Here is a 20082-nt window from a genome sequence, read left to right as displayed (position 1 = left end):
GACTGAGATAAAGAGCTCCCATGTGTTGGTCTGTGTGATGTGTAGCGCATGCAGTGGTTCCTCAAAGTGGGGTCCGGGGACCCCCAGGGGTCCTTGAGGGAGTTCCAGGGGCTCCCCAGATAAATGCTAGTTAGGAAGAAAAGGGACCCTTATGGGTCTGTAACTCAGAGTGTACTGTACCTAACGGGTCCATTTGGTTCCATTTGTACACTCTCAGAGTTAAATTAAACATTGATTTTACAATTATAAATTGGAGGTCCCAGAGATAGAAATTACATTAAATGGGGGTCCGTAGCCTAATGCATGTCACACTATGGGCGGTCCTTGAAATTAAACGGGTTGAGAATCTCTGCTCGAGCCGTAAAAATCTTCTCTTATGGGGGTCCCTGGCCTATCTTTTCAAATGGCGGTCCGCGGGATAATATAGTGTCAATTCGGGGGTCCTTGACATGAAGAGGTTTGGGAACCACTGGTGTAGCGCATACGGTGTGTGCACCACAGTATATAACACTCAATGAAATCGCACCTTATACAACATATTCTTCTAGTTTTATATTCAATCAGTTTTACTGTATTGTGCTATTCCTCTATGCTATACGGTGTCGTTGTTTTAACCCATTTTGGGCGGGAACCCCTTTATTATGTTATATTTTAGCTATTGAAAAATAGCAGATCTACAAGTTCATAGAACATGAGTTCATGAACTTGTAGGTCTGCTATTTTTGAAATATCGTTAAAATGTGCCTCAAATCTTTCAGAAAATTGTCATGATTTAGAAGACATTTTTTTTAAATTTCGACGTCAGGCCTGAATGGGTTAAATCACAGTGGAAGTATAAGGGTAGTATATATAGGGAAGTGAACTAAACGCTGTGGCAGGTGGGACTAGAGAGACCCCAGACTCAGGCATGGTCCCTGGGCCACCATGTGGCTGCAGCCATCTGCTGGCCCTGGGTCTGTGCATCGGAGCCACTCATTAGCTTTCTATACTGCGAACGAAGCCTGCATGCATGCATGGGTCTGCATGCCTCAGTCTGGATGCTACGATCTCTTCTCTGCACAGCAACATCGTTTAACCACTTTCACCCTGACGTTCCCCATATATTATAGGCGGACATTTTTGAAAATGTTTAAGAATTCTAACATGGAATCCTTTTTTTTGTAGATCTACAAGTTTACAGCGTGTCACCATGTGATGTGTTACATTAGGAGGCTGTAGAGATGTGCTATTTTAGAAAATGTTTGAGTAGGGCTTAGGTGGTTAACTCCAAGCGTACTGTAGGGTCCATTTAGTTCTGTCTTTTACACTCTCAGGGTTTACTGTGCGTGTCCCTGTGGTTTTCTTAATGACATACAAAACCCCACGTATCTCTACACCTCTCTACACCTCTCTCTCTCTCTCTCTCTCCCCTCCTTTTCCTCCATCTGATGGCTGCTCAGACGGACAGGCCCCCCCGCCGTCTCTGGAGAGTGACACACACACACACACACACACACACACACACACACACACACACACACACACACACACACACACACACACACACACACACACACACACACACACACACACACACACACACACACACACACACACACACACACACACACACAGCGTAGCTACAGGGTGGGCATGGGAAGGGAAGGAGAGGGAAATAGGTCAGGCTGTACCCCCTCCCCTCTTAAACCCCATGCTATCCTGGCTGGACAGGAAAGTGGGGCAGGCAACGACACACACACACACACACACACACACACACACACACACACACACACGTGCGCGCGTACACACACGCACACACACGTACACACACGCGCACACACACACACACACACACACACACACACACACACACACACTACAATAGATGCCACCCGCTCCAGATGGGGAGCGTGTGTCTATGACAAAATGAGAACCTGTTGGGGTTCAGAGGTCATGACTGTGTCATGTTATGTCATCGGCTCTGCCTTCACACAAGTGTGTGACTCCAATACTGATTAGGAAACACGCCTAATGATATCTAATGCAGTGGTTCTCAAACTTCTTCATGTCAAGGACCCCAAGTTAATATGGATTTGGGTCAGGGACCCCCATATGAGTTTCCAATTAACATCTACCGTAAACACTGTACACGTTTTCTGCAGACGTTACATGGAAACTGGTCTAGTTGGGCAGGAGCAAGCATGGCCATCTTCCTCCTGCAGCATCTTTTATGATAACACTGTGTGTTTTTATTCATCTCAGCCAAGACATTGTTGTGTGCGTGCGTTCGTGCATGCATGCGTGCATGCATGAGCGTGTGTATCCGCAGCTAATGTCACATACTGGGTTGATCAGCATCACACTTGTTGTACATGCATATAGCCAAAACGACAAGGATGTCGTTTTGGCTATATGCATGACAACTATGTCATTTGTGTGAATTACCATAATAATCGCAGCCCATGCAATGGTCACTCCACAGGCTATGGGATAGGTTACTGTACGTTTCCCATGAGGCTATGGACCGGGACTTGCCAATTGGCTGCCTGTTCGTCCAAATAATGGGATCAACACTATACTGTTGTATTACTACTGTAAAACCAGCCAATCACAATGCTCCTGTCCCTCTGGCTGATGGGATGAACTGGTACTGGCCGATCGCAGGCATTCAATTTGCCAAGTCAAGACTGCAGAGTGAAATGGCAAATTTCAAAATCATCTGTCCATGTAAAAAATATATTTTGCAGCGAATCACCAACATTCCATCCATCCATCCATCTTCAACCGCTTATCCGTAGTCAGGTCGCAGGGGGCAACAGCTCCACCAGAGTGTTCCAGACTTCCCTCTCCAGAGCAACATTAGTGACTTCCTCCTGGGGGATCCCGAGGCGTTCCAAGGCCAGTGAGTCGATGTGTTTCCTCTAACTGCGCCTTGGTCTGCCCCGGGGTCTCCTCCCAGTGGGACGTGTCTCAAGGACCTCTCCAGGGAGATGCCCGAGAGGCATCCTAACCAGATGCCCGAACCACCTTTCTGTGAATTGGTCTTGTTCTTACGGTACTGGTGAAGATTAGAAAGATCGCTATGTCCATAAACTTCCCACTGCCTTGCGTTGTCCTCTCGTGGAAGACCCACACAGCAAATGTGGATGGCATATAGCGAAAACTCAACACTTACATATTCAAATTGCAACAGTACTTTTTTTGCAGATTGCAGAGAAATTTGAATGATCTCAGAGAATGATGGAGGAAGATGGACAATACATGTGTATGAGCAAGACAGGGATGCAGCGCGGGAGATGATGTACAGTACAACTGGTAATCACACGCCACATTACTTTCATGGCTGTATGCAGATATTTCACTCCATGCATATATTTCACTGCATGCATACAAAGGCTATAATTAATAGGGCATATCGGCTGGTAGAGATTAGCGCTCTACTAAGCAGACCTTTATAGTTTTTCCTCTTTAGACACGGCCACAAAAAACACAACAACAAGAAATTCCCCTCTGTGACATATATGCTGCTGCCATTATGTTTCAATGGCCATCCAATTACAGGCACATCGAGGGCGCTTAAACTGACAAAAATCAATATTACTTTTTTCCCCCAACTTCATTAGATCCATCAGGCCGGCCCTTGAACCAAACCTCCTACTTATTACCCTATTTCTCTGGTTCCCGGCTGAACTAAAGTGAAGACAGACAGACAGAGGGAGAGCAGAGGAGATGGAATAAAGAGAGACCGCAACAGCAATGTGGTGTACAAAGAGGTTGAGGTGAGAGTGTTTTAACAGTGATGTTACAGTATCCTGCAGTAGACATACAGTACATGTGTAGTTGTGGCTGAATGAAAGATAATTGGGTGCAATAACAGCAGGTCAGAACTGTCATGCAGCAACACATCCAGAATAAGAGCCCATCTGATTTCTTATGTAATAACTGTGTGTGTGTGTGTGTGTGTGTGTGTGTGTGTGTGTGTGTGCGTGCGTGCGTGCGTGCGTGCGTGCGTGCGTGCGTGCGTATGCATGCATGCATGCATGTGCGCGCAAACATACAGTACATGCTTCTTAATGTGCATTCATGTGAAAGTGCCAGAGATTGCGATGTTCAGATTGCCCACGCCCGCCATGACAATATGGATTTGTATGGCACACACACGGCACATTTGCTAGAGTTGTCATATTGCACATAGATTACTGTATTGCTTTGCTGTTATTATGATAAAGGTCATTGTCTCCTTTGTTGATTTGGGGGTGAGCAAGGTTCAAGGACGGTCAAAAGAACGCTGGGACGGCTCTGTGCAGTGTTGAGTGGGGTGCTGCAGTATGCCGTTGTGTTTGTGTTTATTGTGTGGAGAGGAATGCTGAGTTCAGTGAGCAGCTCATCATATTCAACATCTGATCCTCACACTCACTGCTCATCAACTGACCTATATACCCCTAATTACACACAGCAGCCAGTCCATGGTACACACAGTCAACGACGACACAAAACAATAAACCAACATGAAAGGAATGACCATCACAAACTAGAGCTCCATGGATCTGTGCACGTTCAACACAGTCCTATCAACAGAAGAGCATGCCAAGGGTGTGAGGATAGCCATCTTTTTACTCTTGTGGCAGTGCTAAAGCCTGATTTAAGCCTCAACCGTGATGAGTTTAAGGGTTGAGGAAATGACAATGCCTGGCTCCACCCCTGAATCACTATAGCCACACCCATTAAAAAACATGTTCTGGGCGATTCAGGTCTGTATGGTGACCTGTATGGTGACCTGAATCACCATGGCTCCATGGTGATTCAGGTCTGTATAGTGTCCTGTATGGTGACCTGAATCACCATGGCTCCATGGTGATTCAGGTCTGTATGGTGTCCTGTATGGTGACCTGATCACCATGGCTCCATGGTGATTCAGGTCTGTATAGTGTCCTGTATGGTGACCTGAATCACCATGGCTCCATGGTGATTCAGGTCAGTATGGTCAATGGTGACCTGTATGGTGACCTGAATCACCATGGCTCCATGGTGATTCAGGTCAGTATGGTCAATGGTGACCTGTATGGTGACCTGAATCACCATGGCTCCATGGTGATTCCGGTCTGTATGGTGACCTGTATGGTGACCTGAATCACCATGGCTCCATGGTGATTCCGGTCTGTATGGTGTCCTGTATGGTGACCTGAATCACCACGGCTCCATGGTGATTCAGGTCTGTATGGTGACCTGTATGGTGACCTGAATCACCATGGCTCCATGGTGATTCAGGTCTGTATGGTGACCTGTATGGTGACCTGAATCACCATGGCTCCATGGTGATTCAGGTCTGCAGCCTCAGTTGAAAATCTGATACCACGGCTATGGCCAATCAGCGCCGTTTCAACTCGATGTCAAAGAACAAACATGGCTGCCCCCACTGAGGTAACTTGCGACCATATCAATCGGGCTATTAAAACGGCCTATAGTTTCTTTACAGAAACGACAGGTTTTTAGAAACATCATCATCCAACATACTTTACCGTGTTTGTTTACATGCTAGTAGCGCTCGTTGACCGCATTTGTTTGGTTAGCACTTAGCAGCAACCGGGTTAGCCACATTGACAACGACGTCATCTGCTTTGATACTATTTTGATTGGTTCGTGTGAACCAATCACCAAAGACTGCCGCTTTGCCAACGCCCATCCCAGAAACTGCTGCCGTGGGAAGGGCTTTCATTCAGTCTAACTAATGAAGTGAAACAAAATGGAAAATTAAGGCTACAATACTGGACCACAAACACAAACATTCTCAGAAAAGATCAGGTTTTAGTCCTGTAATTCACTTTAACATTTTACACACTACGTTGAGCTATACTGTAAGTCAAAGACCTCCATCCTTACATTCAAATGCACATTGTACAAACTAGCCCCCCCCCACCATCCCCCCAAAAAGGTATGTTAAATTAAATTAAATAAAACAAAATCACGAATAAATAAAATAAAATATATGTATTTATTATTATATATATTTATAATATGAATAAATATATGTGTGTGTATTGGTTATGTGTATATACATATATATATATACTGTATATTTATATATTTATACTGTGTTTATATATTTATATATGCATACTGTATATAGAGAGCCATCTGCCAGGACCTGAGGCCGTTCTTGCCCTACTACCCTCCTTGCTTCTCTTTCTTTGGGTCTCTATATTCTCTCTCTCTCTCTCTCTCTCTCCTAGCTTGTTATTGTGAGCAAACGATACAAAACAAAAATGAAGAAGTGCAGTGCATAAAATACAAGAACGGCATATCATCATCATCACGCAATGAAACCCAAATATAATGTATGTCAATAAACATAAGAGACACACGTGCACTCACAAATACAGACACACACACATGCCCGCACACTGCACACACATGCACTCTTACAAACGCACACGCACACACGCACGCACACGCACACGCGCGCACACACACACACACACACACACACACACACACACACACACACACACACACAAATGAGGTTAATGAAGACGAATGCGGGGGCACGGTCCTATTGACACCCAGTGTCTCTAATTGTGGCAGTATTCTTCAAGGACAGCGCGGTGGGACAAGGAGGGTGGACAGAAGACGACAGGAACGGAGGTGATGAAGAGGTCTGATGATGAGGAAGAAGAAGTGTGCTTAACACGGCTGGCCTAGACGCCGCCGTGCAACAGCTTGATCCGGGGGGGGAAATAAGAAAATGCACTTTGTTCTTAAAAAAGAAAATACAAGCTAAAATAGCCAAGCTCTCGTGACAAGAACATTGAAGAGAACAAAGGCAGCATTTCTGGAGGATTGACTGACGGACGGACGGACGGACAGAACAAGACATTTTCTACATGGGTGAAGTCAGAGAAAGAGCTAGGGAGGAGGGGTGGAGGAAGAGGACGGAGGGAGCGGAGGAAGAGGAGGAAAGGAGGTCAGCGATCCATAACAGCGAGCAGACAGACAACAAGAGGTAATAGTTAGGTCAGACGTGGAGCATTGTTGCACATCATCAGACCTCCACGCACGCCACTCGCGCACGCTTGCATCCATGCTCGTATTAATATATAAACGTGAGGACATCAAAGTCATTTTTATACCATTTCCTTTGCCATTTTAAACCGCATATAACCCTAAAGCCTGAGTTTAATTGCGTGCTGGTATCAGACACCCAAAATAGCCGATCTACAAGTAGCCCATTTCTCAAATGATACTATACTAGTGGGAACGTTGGCCCTTGCAAGTATAGTAATACTGTACACACACACACGCACGCACGCGTGCACACCAGCGCACGCACACGCACACGCACACGCACACACACACACACACACACACACACACACACACACACACACACACACACACACACACACACACACACACACACGCAAGCACACAGCGTCCTACCTGGGACGATGGACACGGTGTCTCTCTCCCAGGACACCACACTGACGTACTCCTGCACAGCAGTGGGAATGAGGCACTTGAACACAGCTACGTTGCCCCTCATAGAGCGCTGGTCTGCCACGCGCACTGTGTAGGGTTCCCTGAAAACTGTACAAACACATGGACAATGCTGTAATACTGTGTGTATGGTTCCCTGAAAACTGCACCAACATATGGACAATGCTGTAACACTGTGTAGGGTTCCCTGAAAACTGTACAAACACATGGACAACGCTGTAACACTGTGTAGGGTTCCCTGAAAACTGCACCAACATATGGACAACGCTGTAACACTGTGTAGGGTTCCCTGAAAACTGCACCAACACATGGACAATGCTGTAATACTGTGTATAGGGCAGAGGTTCCCAAACTTTTTCATGTCAAGGACCCCCATATTGACACTAATTAGCATGCGGACCCCCATTTGAAAAGATATGCCAAGGACCCTCATGCATAAGAGCAGTGATTTTCAACCATTTTCATTTCAAGGACCTCGAGTTTGACATGCGTTACGCTACGGACAGACCTAAATTTAATGGCATTTCTATCTCTGGGACCCAATTTATATTGTAAAATCAAAGTTAATTTAACTCTGAGAGTGTACAAATGGAACCAAATGGACCCATTTGTACACTCTCTGAGTTACAAACCCATAAGGGTCAATTTGGTTCCTAATTATCATTTAGCTGGGGGACCCCCTGGAACTCCCTCAAGGACCCCTGGGGGTCCCCGGACCCCACTTTGGGAACCACTGTAGGGCTCCCTGAAAACTATACAAACATATGGACAATGCTGTAACCAGTGTTGGAAGAAGTACATTTATTTTTTTACTTAAAGGACAATGTTTTTTTTATTATATAATTGGTCCTGACTCCTGACTAATGCTCTGTATAATATGGTGTTATTTTTGTCTTCTCACTCTGTCTCTCAGAGGAGGGCTGTGGTCAGTTTAGGAAACCTGCCTACCAGTGACATAATCAGTAGGCAGGTTTGGTCATTTCAAACCAGATTCATTTTAATTTGGTTTATCATTAATGTTAGAACAATGGCTTCTGTTATAGCATGCTAACTTTCCGTTTCTATTAGCTTGGAATCCCCGTCGATGATGTCACTGTGTGGGCAGGTTTCTGATCTATCCACAGCCAGCCCTCCTCTGAGACACAGACAGAGTAGACAAAAATGGTATCATATAATAATGAGCATTAGCGAGGACCAGGTTCAAAATGGTCGTCCTTTAAGTAGAAGTAGCAATACCACAACTCTGGACCTATACTCAAAATTCGACTTGAGTAAAAGTACAAAAGTATTGGCAGCGAAATATACAGTTTATGTTCAAAATGTATCGAAAACGTTTTTGAAAATAGCCGATCTACAAGCTCACAACGTGTTGCGATGCCTTGTGAGCTTGTAAATTGGTTGTTGTAAATTGGTCAGACAGACAGACAGACAGACAGACAGACAGACAGACAAAAAGAAAATACTCAAATAAAGTAAATTACCTCAAAATTGTACTTAAGTACAGTACTTGAGTAAATATGGTACTTCCACCACTGGCTGTAACCACCCTATAGCATCTAAAAAATGTATGGACATTTGGCAAAATAATTGCTTTCGTTTCGTTGCTTTCAATCATTTAGTAGTTGTCTGCCATGTCTTGACAAAATGCAGTTTTTGAGTTCATATACTGTATAAAAATCTGTTGTTACGTCACTCAACACATTAGAAAGTTAATTATATCCTATGGAGCACAAAAAATGTCATTGAGCCAACCTCAAATGTCTGTTACATTGCATGAAACCTACAAATCTAGGGCTCCATTTTCGTCACCGCTAAACCCCTTATCCCTAAACTTCTTTGCCTTTTTTTTACTATTTTGCAAAACATTTTTGAATAGTTAAAATGGCCAGTCTACAAGCTCACAACAAGTCAATGTAGATTGGCTAGTTGAACTATTCAAAAATGTTTTTCAATATAGTAAAAAAGGCAAAGAAGTTTAGGGATAAGGGGTTTAGCGGTGACGAAAATGGAGCCCCTAATGCCTTAGAAATAAGGGTATAGCAACTCTCCGAGTCAAACATGGAAGAGGCGGCAATTAATCCATGGGGGCATACATGATGCGTTTGTTGGATATGAAGCCCGAGTTGGTTATACGTTTTCCACATAGCAATAAGCATCATTGAGTCCTCCCTCCCACAATGGTGGCAGTCAACACGGATGTGCAATTTATTATTTTATGATTTCAGCCTCACATTATCCAATTTAGACCTGAGGACGATTCTACAAAATGTCTTCTAAATACTGACCGTTTTCAGTGGTTCTCAAACTATTTAATGTCAAGGACCTCAGAAATTACTGTATATGAAATTGGCCACTGACCCCCATCTGAAAATATGTTGTTCCAGGGACCCCCCCCCCCAGAAGCAAAGATTTGACTTAAAAACATTCGCTCTGAAAGAATATATATTCAAAGATGTACGCCACATTTTCACAATTTTTCTAAAACAGCAGATCTACAAGCTTGTAGCGTGGCAATCGGTGCCGCGCTATGAGCTTGTGGATCTGCTATTTTTCAATAGCTAAAGCACAACATAATGCTTAAAACACCAAAAGGGGTTCCCGCCCAGAATGCGTTATATGCAAGCCAATTACTACGCAGGATACAAAAGTGAAGTTATATGCTAGAATGACATCAGCATTATACACATCAACCCATTGTTTCGCGCACCACTTGATAAGAACGTAACATTCTGTTAAACAGGCACAACAGAGCTCATGCAGAAATAAAACAACAGGGTGCTGGTTCATGCATGCTCATGCAATATTTGACGCTGTTTTGAATGAGCTGGGACTCATTAGTGAAAACACATGAAGCTAGGACATATCCCAAGGTTGCTAAGAGACGGCTTTGGAACCCTTTCCCTGGTAACAGCCATGACAAGAACATGCGCACTGCATGTTCTTGTCTTCCTGCTGTAGGAAAAAAAATAAAAACACATCCTGGACTCTGAATATATGGAAACATAATGTATATTCATAACTGGTCAGATTCACCACATTAACCCTATCCTGGGCCATGTCATAATACGCGAACATTCGTCAAAAAACAGAATAACATTCCATGAAAATAGAACTGCAAAAACTGCAAATCTACAAGTTCACAACGTGTCGAGTGTTGCAAGCTCCTCGATCACCTTTTTTGTTTTTGCTACAGTATTTGATATGTTACAGTAAAAACCACCATGCATTAAAAGGCAGATTTTACTTACATAATATCTTGGACAAAATACACACTGAGTGAGGAAAGCAGTGATATGATATTATGTTGGGCCTGGCCGGGGACCCCCAGGGGTCCTTGAGGAGATTCCAGGGCGTCCCCAATAAAATTCGAGAATATAGCATCAAAAACAGTTCGAGTTTGTGAGCTTGTACATTTGAAAAATTGTGACTAATCTTGAAAAAGTGTGAAAGAATATTGAATAATGTATTTGTATAACAAATCTCCTGTTGTATATGGAGTGTACTTGGCTGCGGGGGTTCCGCAGCCAAGTACATCAATCTGGAGGTCCTTGACATGAAAATGTTTGAGAACCACTGCTGCGGCATAACCGTCTGACCCAACCTGTGGAACCAGCGACGCAGCTGGGCCCAACTAGAGGCCACTGACGGCACGATGTTGGCTTCACGCTAATCCTTTGTCTCCTGTGGGCAGGCAGGCTTTTGGGTCATGTGGGAATGAACGGCAGCAACCGGCTGGCATGCAGCAGCTCAGGGCCCTCATGGCTCAAATCCGCAACTTGACGCTCGTATTAGTATTAGAATGAATATGAGTATTAGATCAGGTCGGTGTTGGGAGGCAGAATATGAAAACAGATGTTGACAGCAGGAGGAGGGAAGGGGGAGGGTTTCGGCTGGCCTGATGTGAATGATGGGTGGGGGGCGAATGGGGAGAAAGTGGGCAGGACGAGAGAGCTGGTGCCATTCAAACTGTCACCTATAGATGCATCATTGTGCTGACAAAAGATTGATATAAATCTACACTTGGCAATCATACATCTGCCGTTTACACATTCTTTACGTCTCTGTATCACTGGATACAACCTTGAGGTATGAGACCTTCAACACACTCTTTTCTTCAGATGAGGTACGGCTCAGTGAAAGCGCCGCACATGCTCTAATCAATGGAATGCACCAATTAGGCTTGTTAATGAGAGATAATTAAAGAAGTGTGCTGTGGCTATTTTTAGCCAAGCACAAGAGAAGAGGACAGTGTGAAGAATGAGGGAGCGAGCAGGAGAAGGAAGTGAGAGAGGACAGTGAGAGAGGACAGTGTGAAGAATGAGGGAGCGAGCAGGAGAAGGAAGTGAGAGAGGACAGTGAGAGAGGACAGTGTGAAGAATGAGGGAGCGAGCAGGAGAAGGAAGTGAGAGAGGACAGTGTGAAAAATGAGGGAGCAGGCAGGAGAAGGAAGTGAGAGAGGACAGTGAGAGAGGACAGTGAGAAGAATGAGGGAGCAGAGCAGGAGAAGGAAGTGAGAGAGGACAGTGAGAAGAATGAGGGAGCGAGCAGGAGAAGGAAGTGAGAGAGGACAGTGTGAAGAATGAGGGAGCGAGCAGGAGAAGGAAGTGAGAGAGGACAGTGTGAAGAATGAGGGAGCGAGCAGGAGAAGGAAGTGAGAGAGGACAGAATGGAATACAGAACAAGATGGCAGTGGACGCAATTCAGGCACATTACACTAAAAGTGAAATAAATTATATACCGGTATATCGGTTACTGACTATACATAGACTACTGTGACCTTAAGGATGAATCTATAAAGTAATTCCTTACATAATAACATTGTTGATTGTATAGTATACAATATAATGTATGCTGTGTGTGTGTGTGTGTGTGTGTGTGTGTGTGTGTGTGTGTGTGTGTGTGTGTGTGTGTGTGTGTGTGTGTGTGTGTGTGTGTGTGTGCGTGCGTGCGTGCGTGCGTGCGTGCGTGCGTGCGTGCGTGCGTGTGTGTTTACATATCAATGGATTAAACACAAGTAGTACAAAATGTTATCAAAGTAGGAAGTGAGACATGCATTGTTCTTTCCCTTGTTTTTGTTCTGTCAAATAGTAGGCCTGTTAGGGAAGCTGCTGTATTGCAACTTTGTTTTTGGTTATTATACCCCAAGTATTATTGCAGTTGTTCTTATATAACGCGATGATATAACTCAAGATGGGGATGGAAGGGAGAAATGTAGGATGCTGTCAATCTCAGATGTTGGATAATGACATGCATGGTGGTTACACGATGAAGTACGCTACCTAGTGTTTTATTGCTACAGTACGCCAGTCCGGCAGGGATGGGAGACACGTCGCGTTGAGAGCTTGTAGATCAGCTACGGTATGTTCGGGGCACAACCCAGCACTCTTTAGCTAGTGGAGATGCGGTGTATACGACATGGATTTCTATACAAATTTGTTCAACGCAAAACACTGTGTTCAAGTTCAGGAGACTTCGGGAAATAAAGCAATTCTCCTGAATGCTGGCCTTTCGGTATAATGGCATGGAAAGGAGTGACATTTGCATTTCTTTCACCGTATTATAGTACATGCTGCATCCGTGGTGTGGAAAGGGCAGTTGTTTTACAGACGGGTAAAAGGGCAGGGGCTGAAGCCCCCTTTTGATGTCTATGTGTGCAGGTCCCTGGGAGGGGGCAGGCAATGCCCTGGGTACTATATGCATTGCAGATGTTCTCTCCGTAGACTGTGTTCTAGGTCAATCTGTGTTCAGGTCAGAGAGACCAGGGCTATTTTGGGGCAGGTGATTCTCTGTGTGGGTAGTGGGCTGAGCTAGATTGGCTTATTGCAGCTGTCAATCACATTTGCTCTACTTAATGCTTTTTTTTAAATACTTTATACTTGTATTCCCTCGCTACCTGTGTGGCCATTCATTTGGTGAACGGAGCGAGCGCCATGCACACTCCCTCAGAACTGTCACTATGCTCGTGTTGTTTGTGCCTTGCCTCGCCATAACTTCTACCGCGGCGCTCTCAGGCTCCGCCCTGCACGCTCTTAAACAAACTCACCAGCTTTGATGCGGATGTTGGGGCTGCGGATCTTCCCGGCCTGGTTCTCGGCGGTGCAGAAGTAGTCGTTGTCGTGGATGTAGCTGTTGTAGGCGGACGGGGAGAACGAGTAGAGCTGGAGGGTGCCATTGGCGTGCACGTGCCGGATGTGGGGCACGTCGTAGATGTCGTCGCCGGTGGCCAGGTACCAGCGCAGGATGGAACTGGGGGTGCCCCCTGCTGGGCAGGGCAAGGACACCCCCACGGAGCTGGAGTAGGTCACCCTCTGCAGGGAAGCATTCACAAAGTACAGCCTGGTAGAGCCCACATCCTCACTGTGTACTGCCGAAAGGGAAAGAGAGACAACAACACAATCAGTACAGCCTGGTAGGTAGAGCCCACATCCTCACTGTGTACTGCCAGGGGAAAGAGAGACAACAACACAATCAGTACAGCCTGGTAGGTAGAGCCCACATCCTCACTGTGTACTGCCAGGGGAAAGAGAGACAACAACACAATCAGTACAGCCTGGTATAGAGCCCACATCCTCACTGTGTACTGCCAGGGGAAAGAGAGACAACAACACAATCAGTACAGCCTGGTAGGTAGAGCCCACATCCTCACTGTGTACTGCCAGGGGAAAGAGAGACAACAACACAATCAGTACAGCCTGGTATAGAGCCCACACCCTCACTGTGTACTGCCAGGGGAAAGAGAGACAACAACACAATCAGTACAGCCTGGTATAGAGCCCACACCCTCACTGTGTACTGCCAGGGGAAAGAGAGACAACAACACAATCAGTACAGCCTGGTATAGAGCCCACACCCTCACTGTGTACTGCCAGGGGAAAGAGAGACAACACTGCAGAACCTCACGTAAGGCCAAGTGCAGGTGAGTGGGAAATATAGCATGTGACACATAAACTGCACGTGCACGAGTGATCAAAGTATGGACGAGTTCAAGCCACAGCACACTCTCAGAGTTACAGACCTGCAAAGGTCCATTTGGAACCCCCAAGGAACCCCCATGGGCCGCACTTTGAGAACCACACCAATGGACTAGTTATAACTTGTAGTAGAATGCCACTCAAACATGGTCAAATTCAGACGTAATGCACATTATTCAACTGATATACTTTGCTGGACAACCGAATGGGGCGGAACAGGAATGTCCTTCAACTGCATGTAGCAAAAATAATAATAACAAATGTATGTCAAATGTCCAGCTGCAAACATCAGTCATGTGATGCAGAAAGCCAGGGATTTGGTCTAAAGCCTTTGATGGTTTAGGTGGATGGGGGAGGAGCCTCCTACCTCTGTGCAGTGCCTGTAGTGCATGTGAGCATGCACGGATACACACACAGAGAGAGAGAGAGGCAGAGTTTGAGAGACAACACACTGATAGGTTATGTGATTGGAATTTGTATGCCAGACGCAGAGATTTAATTCTGTTTAATCTCCTTACATATTTAACACACACACACACACACACACACACACACACACACACACACACACACACACACACACACACACACACACGTGTGTTACTGGTACTCAGATTAGAAACAGACAGCCACAGAAAGGAAGGGAGAATAGTTTGCAGGCTGTAGGATCTCCAAATAGATGTGGACATTTTTTTACTTTGGTCACATTCAATAGTCAAGAAGGCACCCAAATTCTTATGCCAAATAGGAAGTAAGTAAGCCTTGTCGAGCCATGATGTCATGAGGCTCCGTCCGAGCCATGAGGCCCATAGGGCAGGAGCCTATCTCCTGTTTCTGTAGCGGGTGGCAGCTTTGATGTACACGTACACCCCCTGGACATGACGCTAGTATGTCGCAGGGACTTACCCCCAATCCAACCCTTGATGCTGAGTGCCAAGCAAGGAGGCACTGGGTCCCATTTTTAGAGTATTTGGTGTGACCCGGCCGGGGATCGAACCCCTGACCTCCCAGTCTCAGGGCGGACACTCTAACCACAAGGCCACTAAGCTGGTCCATGCCAAATAGTACTGGTGGATAATCAAAGAATGGTGACCAATGTGAGCAAAATATATCACTCAACGACAACGTAAAGTCATATCAAATGTGCCAGGTCCAATTACATCTACCGTTCCTCCCTGCATCTCCAGGTCAACATGCTTCAGACCTAACGTTCCATCTATGGCCGCCATCTTGTCGCTGCAGTTTATCCAAACAAGTTGGTAAATGAGTTTGTTCTGTACACAAACTCTTCCCATATACAGTATGTACCTTTTCTAAACCCAATATAGTTATATAGGTGGAGCCTTTTAAAACTTAAAAACGTCTCTATTCCCTTTTAGAGTTGTGGGATTCTAAATGTGCAGTATACGCAGAGATGTATAGAAGCCAACATTTTACTCAATTACAGATGAATGTACACACACACACACACACACACACACACACACACACACACACACACACACACACACACACACACACACACACACACACACACACACACACACACACACACACACACACAGCCGATCGCAGTACTTGCGCGCTCTGCTTGCACAAGTAAAAACAGGACAGATACAAAGGAAAAGAAAGGAGATATACAACTAGTGTACACTGTACTATGGACTGTAAATCTACAGTGACTACAATGGTATATGTACAGTACAATCTGTCATATGGGTCATTAATCTGAGGACAAGGTGGAATGCCTGGTGGCGGAATGTCCAGTGGTTTTATTGCTCAGCTTCATGGGTACTACCAGCACAAAGGACCAACCGGGGGAAGCTTCATATGCCACATGGTGCCCACTATCTCCGTATGGAGGAGGTGGAATCAAGCATCAAGAGGGGTGTGTTTGTCACTCACTCATACAGGTATAAACAACGAAATACTGGGAGGAACATGATCCGCAACCTAAGGGTCACCATGATAGCCTCCAGCTTCCTCCTCATTCTCTATACGTGGTTCCCAAAGTGGGGTTCAGGGACCCCCAGTGGTCCTTGAGGGCTAAATGATAGTTTGGAACCAAATGGGCCCTTATGGGTCTGTAAATTAATGTTAATTTAACTGTGAGAGTGGATTGATTTTACAATATAAATTGGGGGTCCCAGCGATAAATGGTTTCAACTGGTTGCGAATCACTGCTAGAACCGTAAAAATCTTCTCTTATGGGGTCCCTGGCATATCTTTTCAAATGGGGGTTCGCGGTGGGGACTGATGAGTGTCAATTTGGGGGTCCCTGACATGAAAAGGTTTGGGAACCACTGCTCTACTCCACCACCACCTCCACACTATCAAGTTTAACTCCAACAGCGGAGCCAGCCCGTCATCCAAATAAATACGTATAGATAGATAGATAGATTTTATTTCGGTCCGTACAGGAAAAAGGATTACATACAGACGTACATACATGAATATCCACTAATAACTAGTGGTACCGAAAAGGTGAAGGCAGAAGCCGAGGCTTATTGCGCCTACCCTTTTTGAACATAACTCAAATTACACTAATCAGAGAATGTTGTCAGACATAGATTTCATTAAAGAAAAAAAAGAAGAAAAAAAAACTATAAGGTTCTGGCCATTGATTGTGAGAAAACTAAGAAATCTAAGCCGGGCTTAGATATGGCCTATATTATGAAAAAATAAAAAATAAATAAAAAACAAACACAAACAAACAAATGTTTTTAAATAGGAAGAACAAAACTTGAGTAATACTAAGAGAAAGTCTCTAGTTAAGTGTCAATAGTGAGTCACTTCATACAATCTGATTTATTGTCTAAACGCAATATGGTCTAAATAAGTAAACGACTGTTTCCCAAACAGTGGGTCGGGACCCATTTGTGGGTCACGGGTGAATCTTTATGGGCCGCGACTCGCGAGTAATTATCCCCTTTATTTTTTTAATTATTTCAAAAGATTTAAAAGATGTCCCCACAAAAAAAAATCATAATAATTTTCATAAATAAATATGTTCATAAAAAAAACAATGTTTACGAAGCAATGAAAATAGCCGATCTATGAGCTTGTAGATCTGCTATTTTCACTAGTTTGGGTTCGGTGGACAAAGAAGGCAGCGCATAATGTATCCACTCATTCTTCTACCTGTATGCAGTATACTAGATATGTTTCAATCTTAAAATTAAAATCTTAAAAAGGAAACGAGTTATGTGACAGAGCCAGTGCAAATACCAGTCAGCCACATTGGCTGACATCATGTCTCTGAGAGATTGAAACAAGCAGAGCATGCATTTAATGAGATGGCTAAAAATAAAAGTAACAAGTGGAATGTAGCCAAATCATTTTAAAATGTTACTTCTGCGCCTTCACATTTGGCACAAATACATAAAGGCGTATAAAATGTACATTTTGTCATCACAGAATATACTTGAGTAAAAGTAAAAAGCATGTGACATTAAAACTACAAGTACAATCTATTCAAAACGAGTAAATTGCCTCATTACTATATGCACCTCTGACAGGGTTTGGTTTTCCTGTTTCTTTTTCCACAACATGGTGGCAATAAGCTATGATGAGCAATGTGTTCTGTGTGAGGATTCAACTTTCACTCCAAAAGTGACAAATCGGTAGTGTGAAATATAATTTTCAACATGGTGACAGTGTATTTAAAAACATATTGTTATGTTTTGTAAAACAAGGATGAAAAGCCAGAACAAGTTGGGATATTGGTGTATGTGCAATGTGATAATATGGATGGATTCAGTGCAACAACAATATAAGGACATCCACATTCCAACTGGATCTGTTGTGTTGTATAAAGACTCACATATCAAAGGACTGGAAAATGTGAATTGATGTATAATGTCAGTTATGAAATAAAACTGGGTTTTTCCATACACATACATGATCTCCAATTAAAAGGATCCCTGGCTAATAAGTTAATAACCATGTCTTAAACCATTAAAACTGGCAAAGCATCTGTAAAATGTTAGATTTTAGCATTGGCTATTCAAAACAACAAGCTCACATCGCGAGCTTGTAAGGTTATACATCTGCTAGTTTTGGAAATTTAAAAAAGAATCTTGAAAGTGAAAGTGTAAAGTGAAGAATCTTGAAAAATCTAAAGTCATTTTGAATTACAAAATAGTTTGAGAACTACTGATTTAGAAGGTATTTGTAGAATCGGCCTCAATCGGGTTGATACATGATACCGGAAATTGCTATACAAAATGACTATAACAAAAATGTTGCATTAAACTCTTAACTACACTGCCCAGTGTCCATAATGGAGCTCGTCTGTTCTGACATCATTCTGACGTCTGCATAGACTCCATATTTGAGCATGCTTGACAAAGAACTCCATATATGGGCATAAAAGGGACAGACATAATATCTGGGTGGGGCATGCATTTCCAACTTGCATCGTTCCAAGTAGGCCAGTGCCCAACGGGCACCGCTGTAGAGGCTCCAACGGGCACCGCTCTAGTAGTGTACATTTTACGTCAAAGTCAAATTACGTCAAATGTTACGCCATAGTGTAAACACAAACATTGCGTAACACAAAGAGCGCCCCTCACTTACTTCACACGGGTGTGACTTTTATTAATATTCTGATTAGCACATGCACCATAGGGCTGAACCCACACCCTTAGAGTAAAAGATGAACCATTTAAAAAAACATAAATACAGTATATATATATATATTTAAGGTGTAGAGGGCAATAATATTATCATGCATATACTGTACAAGGCATATTAGCCAGGGACCCCTTTACCCCAAAAACCTGTGTCATGATGTCTGCATTTCTATAGCACTTTTACCCAAAGCGCTTTACAATGTGCGTTGCATTCATCCATCCATCCATCCATTCACACACACCAACAGCAGAGACAGTCATGTGAGGCACCAACCTGCTCATCATCGGGAGCAATTAGTGGTTCAATGCCTTGCTCAATGACACTTCAACACAAAGCCAAGTGATCAAACCAGGAATCATCTGGTTCTCAGAAGCGGTGCCCTATACCTGCTGAGGTACCTGAGCCACTGCACGCTAAGTGATTTATAAGCACTTCTGAGTCCAGTCCAGTTGAAACATGTGTCACCCTTTAGACTATAGAGTTAGACATTTGTAATAGAAAAACTTCAATACATGAGGCCTGGCTGACCTTAATGAAAATCAACAATTTCAGACTCAGTGCTGTATATTGCCACTGAGCTCACTAGAGTCACACTGGCAGTAAATATTCCATCAAAAGGAATATAGTCAATACTTCCAGCATCCTTTCAAAGTCCATGGTCAAGAGTGGAGATTGATCAAGCTAGGCCGCATGTTACAGATGGTATATGAACGATGCCTGTCAGTTCTGTAGTGGGCTGTTGAAACCAGGTCAGGCTCCCTCCCCTCTGCAGATTACTGATAATGGCCCCTGAGCATAAAGCCCATATTAAAGATTGCAATATCTATAATCTCCCAATGGGGGGACAGGACTAAAGTGGAAAAGTGAAGGGGCTAAAGGCAGTCGGGGGTCACCCTGAGAGCTTATGGGGGCTGGGCAGTATGAGTACCTCTCATACAGTGGATTATATGGCCTGGGGGGCCCACAGTGCACTGGGGGGGCTGGGCAGTATGAGTACCTC

At 44.2% G+C, this 20082-nt stretch overlaps 1 protein-coding gene across 1 annotated transcript in view; it reads right to left on the bottom strand.

Moving 5' to 3' along the window:
- LOC306928680 (cell adhesion molecule DSCAML1-like) overlaps nt 1-20082 on the bottom strand; it is a gene marked incomplete at its 3' end in the record, with an annotated part of 90780 nt that overhangs the window by 59467 nt on the left and 11231 nt on the right. The window contains 2 exon segments of the mRNA XM_079508950.1: nt 7420-7566; nt 13520-13840. Of these exon segments, the coding sequence (XP_079365076.1) occupies nt 7420-7566; nt 13520-13840 (468 nt within the window).

The sequence above is a fragment of the Electrona antarctica genome, assembly GCF_951216825.1.
Source record: "Electrona antarctica genome assembly, chromosome: 8".
In the NCBI taxonomy this organism is placed as follows: Eukaryota; Metazoa; Chordata; class Actinopteri; order Myctophiformes; family Myctophidae; genus Electrona; species Electrona antarctica.
The sequence above is the reverse complement of the archived record's forward strand: the minus strand, read 5'-3'. Positions and strand labels throughout refer to the sequence as shown.